Genomic DNA, 6,706 nt, shown 5'->3' on the forward strand with positions numbered 1-6,706 from the left:
CCTGCCTCTTTCCAGCTGTCTGGGCATTCCTGACCTCCGGGGGCTGCTGCCACATGGCCCTTGTCCTCAAGACAGTTCCAGTCTGAAGGGGCACCAAATCTGCCTATGAGACAGTTCCAGGACAAGTGAAGAGCCCTGCCTTCAGGGCTTCCTGAGTCCAGCTGTGCAGTAAGATGAAGACTGTCAGGGCAGGTGAAACAGCTCACTGGGGCAGTGAGTGGCTTTGCCTTTGAAGTCCAGCACCCCACCACATTGAAGAAAGCTTTAGTCCTGTGGTTCCCTGAAAAAGTCATCCTGGAGCAATGAAGTCCTAGTGATGACCACTTGGAGTTTCATCATGCCCACATCTCTCACAGAAACTAGCTGGCTCTCAGGTTTGGGGGAGGGAAGGTCACACTGACAGCACATTTGGCGTCCATTGGGACTGCTTCCTAGTTCCCAGAGGGACACCTGGCCTGGCCCATGTGTGAGAAGGGTGAAGGGGGCTCCCCCAGGGGCCTTGATGTCACTCACGTGGTCTGTCACCACCCCCAAATCAATCACTGCAGGGAGAAGGCACAAACCCTGCATCCCTCAGCCCTCTCTTGCCCGCTCCCTTGCTGCTGTGAGCCAGGCATGGACACAAGCACACAGGGTGCACTGAGGTTGTAGTGGCCTTGTGGCCACTAAGCCAAATCCCTAGGCCAAGTGCAGACTGAGGGGGACATGTAAGTCAGGATGAGTTGACTTCTCAGATAAGTAAGTATGCTTACCTTTTTTTCCTTTATTGTGGGATTCATGGTTTACAGTCAACAGTAAAATACAGTAGTTGGTCCATGTGTCACATTTTTCCACATCACACTGTAAACCCCCCCCCCCCCACTGCCAGGTCCTCCTCAGCCATCCTGTTTCAGGACCTGAACACCATCCCCCCAAACACACACACACCAGAGTCCTTTACACCAGCTCCAGTCCAAGTTCTGCTGTGTGTTCCCTTCCTGTTCTTATTTTTCAACTTCTGTCTAGGAGTGGGATCATCCCATATTCATCCTTTTTCTGCCTGGTTTCCCTTCACAGGACTCTTTTAAGCTCCAAGATGAGGTGAAGAAGGTGAATTCATCCTTTTTAATAGCAGAGTAGTATTCTACTGTGTACCTAGACCACAGCTTTCTCAGCCACTCATCTGCTGTTGGACACCTGGGTTGCTTCTAGGTTTTGGCTATTACAAATTGTGCTGCTGTGAACACAAGTGTACACAGATCTTTTTGCATTTTTTAATTGACTTTATTCCTGGAGAGAGGATGAGGCTGAGAGGCCAGAGTAACACCCTAGCACATGTTGACAACACTGCTCTGACCTGGGGCTTCACCCATAGGAAGGAGCCCTGCGTGATGCTGTTAGCTCTCCCAGCTTCGTCTTCGTAGCCTGGGCGATGGTAAGTCGACACCTCCTCCCTCCACACCTCCACACTTGCTTCCTGGCCTGCTTCAGCCAGCCCCCACCCCCTGGGGCCGAGGGAATTGTGTTCCTCCCAGCTCCACCCTGGCCAGTTGCTCTCCCACCAGACCTCTTGCCACCATTACACCTGACAGAGCACTTGCTCTCTCAGCTACTGCTCCCTGGTGGCCAAAGGCCATCACGGCGCCAGTTCCTGCAGTATGGGGTGCTCTGGCGGACAGCAGGAGACAAACGACCGACCGAATAAGTGACTGAAGGAGACTGGAGGACACTCTTGTGCCCATCTCCTGGGAATGGACTGTGGGCTCTTGCAGGGCTGGAAAACGAGCAGACAAGGTCAGCGAAATAGCTCACTTGGATAGTGGGCAGCTTTGCTGTGTGTGTGACTCTGTCTCTATCTGAAAAAAGTCATTCCAGAGCAGCAGAGCTCTGGTGATAACAAGAAATAAAGGAACAAATCAAGAAAAATCAAAGGATCTGGGAGCTTGGAAAGAGCTCACTTGGTCGAGTTCACTCACCTTCATGTGCAAAGCCCTGGTTTAAGCCCCAGCACCACATGGGAGCACCGTGGCTGGGACAGGGGAAGCTCTGTGGATGGTTAAGTGCTGCTGTGGTGTCTCTTCCTCTCTCCTCATTCTCTAGAAAAAGAAAAAAAGGCCAGAGAGGATACTCAACTATATCATGCATGAGGCATGTGCAAACACACATACACAAGGGAGAGGGAGAGAGGGGGAGAGAGAGAGAGAGAGAGAGAGAGAGAGAATAAAATAAAAAGAAAAGGAATGAAAGAAAGGGAGATGGAAAGGTACTTGCCCAGGCTCAGAAGCGACTATCTAGAAGGTGCACCCTCACACCTGGACATAGGCATCTGAAGACCCACAGGTGTGACTGTGGGCTCACACACCTCCCTGAGGCTCACACACTCGGGGCTAGTAGGGGGGTGCCGGGCAGCCAGCCCCCCTGATTCTGTGCTGCCCCAGCCTGAGGGCTGTTGGAGCCCCTGGAACAAGAGCTGCTGCTGGAGGCACCTCAGCTTCTCTAGGTCTTGGGGGGACAGTGGCTGGGCCTGCGGGCTTGGATCCTCCTCCTCCTCTGTGTCCAGCTGTCCGTCGGGGGGCAGTGGGGAGCTCCTGGAGATATAGCCCTGGTCTGACTGCTCCTCTTCACTGGGCAGACGGGGGTCCTTGAGGGCACCCCCAGGTTTCTCCCACCCACCCTGCAGACTCTGCTGGAAGAGAGAGAGCATCAGGCCCTCCAGCTCCAGTAGAGGCTCTGGGGGTGCTGCTGGCATGGGGGTGCTGCTGGGAGGTGGAACTTCCGAGGCCTGGGCAGGGTGGTGAAGAAGGATGCTGTTCCGCCGGGGGCCTTGGGGCAGTGGGCAGGCTTCACTAGGGTCCAGTGGGGTCAGCCGGCTGGCCACACCTCCCTCTGCAGCCGCAGGGATGGGCTCCATGGCCTGGGCTGGGGCCACCACGTCAGCAGGGAGCACCGTGGTCTGTAGAGTCCCGGTTACCTGGGGCCCCAGGGGATGAAGTTCCAGCCTGGACAGGCCCCTCGTGTCCTCAGTGGCCAGCAGGTCCAGCAGGAGGCAGCTGTGGGAAGCAGCCTCTTGCATCAGGGGCTCCTGTCGTAGGATGCCGCCCTGCAGGCACAGCAGCGGCTCCACCAGTCCGCCTGCCACCTCTTCCTCCTCTTCCCGCTCCTCCTCCAGGGTCCAGACATCCGGCCGGGCAGACAGCAGGTTCTCCCGCTCAAACCAGTCTGGGTACCGGGCCTGCCAGGCCCGGAAGCGTTGCAGGGCCTGGTGGAGCTGCCAGCCGGCAGGGCTCTGCAGGTAGCCGTTGGGGCTGAGCGCCCCCACGCGGTGCATGCGGCCAGGCGCGAACATCTCCAAGTCCTGGATGCGGAAGTACAGCTCCTCCAGGCGGCCTGGCAGCGAGTATTGGGGCGCAGCGCGGAATAGCTCTGGCACGTCGGCCTCACAGCTCACGCCCCCGAAGTAGCACACGATGTAGGCGCCGAAGCAGGCGGGCCGTCGGAAGTCAGGCAGGATGAGGTTCAGGGCAGCGGTGAACAGGTCCCCGGCTGGGCGCGCGTGGTCACAGCGCAGGTGCACGCCCGGCCCCGCCTGGCCCAGCAGCGTGTGCCACTTGGCCAGGGTGCCCCGGGAGCACAGCACCAGCGCCTTGCAGCTGCCCTCCACCACCTCCTGCTTCTGCCGGCCCAGCCAGCGCATGGCACCAGCCTCCGAGATAGCTTGCTCCTCTAGCAGGTCCAGTGCCACCTGGGTGCTGCACACTGTCAGCAGGAACTGGGCGAACTTGAGCACCACCTCTACGTACAGCGGGTGGTCTGCTGAGTACACCAGCCACACCTTCTGGGGCTTCAGTGGAGGTGGTGACAGGCTGGACTGGTCACCTGCGGGGCAAGGGCAGACAGCTGCATGGGCTGCCCAGCTCCATAGGGACCCTTCTCCCTCCTTCCCCCAACCCAAACCATAGCCACCCCCACTTTCTCTGCCAGGCAGCCCCAGGGCAAGGGCCCCAGAGCACTGGGAAGCCTGCAGACATGCCCAAGGTCTTGGTCTGGGCTTCCCAGAGAGACTGAGCCGGAGCCTCCTGGCAAGAAACTCTCTTGGGCCAGAAAGTGGTGCACTGGCTGTAATGCTGGCCTCAAAGGAATGAGGCCCTGGGCTCGATCCCTAGCACTGAAGGTGCCAGAGTGAAGCTCTGATGTACCTCCCTCGTTAACAAATAAATGAGTAGTATTGCACCGAAATAAAGGCCTCTGGAGTGGGCAGTGTTCAGGTTCTGGGACAAGATGCTGGAGGAGGACCTGGGGGGGAAGGTTAGAGTGTGATGTGGAAAACTGAGAAATGTCACACATGGACCAAGACTGTATTTTACCGTCAAATTTAGACCACAAATCTCCCAATAAAGGGAAAAAATGTAAAATAAATAAATAAAATGGAGATTTACAAAAGCTGAGCCTCCCCCGGCTGGGTGGCAGCACACCAGGTAAAGCACACAGGCTGTCATGTGCAAGGACCAGGACATAACCCCCTGCTTCCCCCCTGTAGAGGGGCAGCTTTATAAGTGGTGGAGCCATGTAATGCTGTGGGTGTCACTCTCTGCCTCTCTTTCTCTCACCCTCTATCTTGAGGAAAGAAAAAGAAAAGAAAGACCAACAGGAATGGGAGAGCCATGCAGGTCCCAAGCCCCAGTGATAATAGAAAAAGCAGCTGAATCCCATATTGCCTGAGGGGGGTCCCTGTGGGAGGTGTTGGAGATGGGATCCCACAATATGAGGTTCTAGAAAGGACTTAGGGGCACCCCCCCTCCCCACCCAAGCCAATCATCGCATGGAAAGGACCCCCGCCAGGCCGGTCCAGGTGAACAGGAGCAAGTAACCCAGTGTGGCAGCTGAAACACTGACCTGTGAGTTTGGCATCCTCGCTGCGTTTCTCACCACGAGAGCCTGGAAGGAAACAGGCTCCATGGAGGGGCTCACAGGTTGGGCTGTGCCCCTTCCCACTCCCCACAGAGGGCACATGCCTCACCCCTGCCTTATGGTCTCCCAGAGCTGTGGGGAGTGGGGTTTCCTGCCCTTCCTAGCAGCCCAGGGTGGGCTGGTTCAGGCAGAGGGGCCAGCACAGGAAGGGGACAGTAACCAGAGTCGCTTCTCTCATGCTCCCAGTACCCCCTCCCCTGATTAGGAGCCGCTGAGGGGTAGTGATCCAACATGGAGGTGCTTGTGTCAAGGTGCTGGTAGCCATCTTGCCAATGAGCAAGCTTTTTGAGCAACAAGTGAAGCACCAACTGAACGTAGGCCCCAGCTCCACAAACACCCAGCCTGCTTGCTGAAGTCAGATAACAAAAATGAAGAATGAAGGTTCCTGGTATCGTCTGGACCCCTTGTCAAAGCAAGGACACTTGTGACTTGAGTATCTGGTCCACGTCACTCTCCAATGGCTTTGGGGCATCTGTCCTCTCACCCCCCCTATAAAAGCCTGGGGGGTGGGAGGGGGCAGGGAGTGGTGCACCTGATTAAGTGTATGTATGACTATGCACAAAGACTGGAGTTCAAGCCCCTAGTCCCCACCTGCAGGGGGAAAGCTTCACAAGGGGTGAAGCAGGGCTACAGAGATGTCTCTGTCTCTGTCCCTCTGTCTCCTCCTGTTCTCTCTATTTCTCTGTCTCTATCCAGTAATAGATAAATACTTTTTTAAAAAAAATTATTTATTTAGTTATTCCCTTTTGTTGCCCTTGTTATTTTATTGTTGTAATTATTATTGTTATTGTTACTGATGTCATTGTTGTTGGATAGGACAGAAATGGAGAGAGGATGGGAAGACAGAGAGGGGGAGAGAAAGATACCTGCAGACCTGCTTCACCATTTGTGAAGCAACTCCCTTGCAGGTAAGGAGCTGGGGGCTCGAACCGGGATCCTTATGCTGGTCCTTTAGCTTTGCGCCACATGCACTTAACCTGCTGTGCTACCACCCAACTCCCAATAGATAAATAATTTAAAAAAGAAGTTATGGGATACACACTTCATGGAGCACTACTCTGCAGCTAAAAGATATGCTTGGGGTGAGATGGTGGTGCACCGGGTTGAATGCACATGTTATAATATGCAAGGACCCAGGTTCGAGCCCCTGGCCCCCATCTGTAGGGGGAAAGCTTCATGAGTGGTGAAACAGGGTTGCAGGTGTCTCTCTGTTTCTCTCCTTCTCTATCACCCCCTACTCTCTCAATTTCTGGCTGTCTCTATCCAATAAATAAAGATAATAAAATTAAAAAAAATAAGAACAAGATTTTTAAAAAATTGGATGCTATTGTGTCCTTTGGGACACAATGGATGGAGGTGAAGTAAGGTGGTAAAGACAACATGAGGTCTATGAGGTGGTCTCACTGATATGTAGGATCTACAGATCAGATACACATGAACTTGAAGGAAAAAAAAAAACCAAAAAACAAACCAGAAGCAAGCCAACTCTCAGCCTTGTGAGAACTCTGGTGGTTATCTCTGGATGGTTAACTTTGGTTATCTTACAATCTTGTAACATACTATTAATAACCAATTAAAGATTTTAAAAATATATTTATTTATTCCCTTTTTGTTGCCCTTGTTGTTTTATTATTGTAGTTATTATTGTTGTTATTAATGTCACTGTTGTTGGATAGGACAGAGAGAAATGGAGAGGAGGGGAAGGGAGAGAAAGATAGACACCTGCCGACCTGCTTCACCGCTTGTGAAGTGACTCCCC

The 6,706-nt window shown here is 54.0% G+C and overlaps 1 protein-coding gene across 1 annotated transcript in view; it reads right to left on the minus strand.

Moving 5' to 3' along the window:
* Positions 1 to 1,241: 1,241 nt before the first annotated feature.
* IL17RA (interleukin 17 receptor A) overlaps positions 1,242 to 6,706 on the minus strand; it is a 28,169-nt gene continuing 22,704 nt past the window's right edge. Inside the window, exons 11-12 of the mRNA XM_060191471.1 lie at positions 4,873 to 4,914; positions 1,242 to 3,855 (exon numbers count right to left, since the gene is read on the minus strand). Coding sequence (XP_060047454.1) covers positions 2,267 to 3,855; positions 4,873 to 4,914 — 1,631 coding nt within the window. The 3' untranslated portion in view covers positions 1,242 to 2,266. The remainder of the gene's footprint in view (positions 3,856 to 4,872; positions 4,915 to 6,706) is intronic.

This window comes from Erinaceus europaeus, chromosome 5 (genome assembly GCF_950295315.1).
Source record: "Erinaceus europaeus chromosome 5, mEriEur2.1, whole genome shotgun sequence".
NCBI classification, from domain to species: domain Eukaryota; kingdom Metazoa; phylum Chordata; class Mammalia; order Eulipotyphla; family Erinaceidae; genus Erinaceus; species Erinaceus europaeus.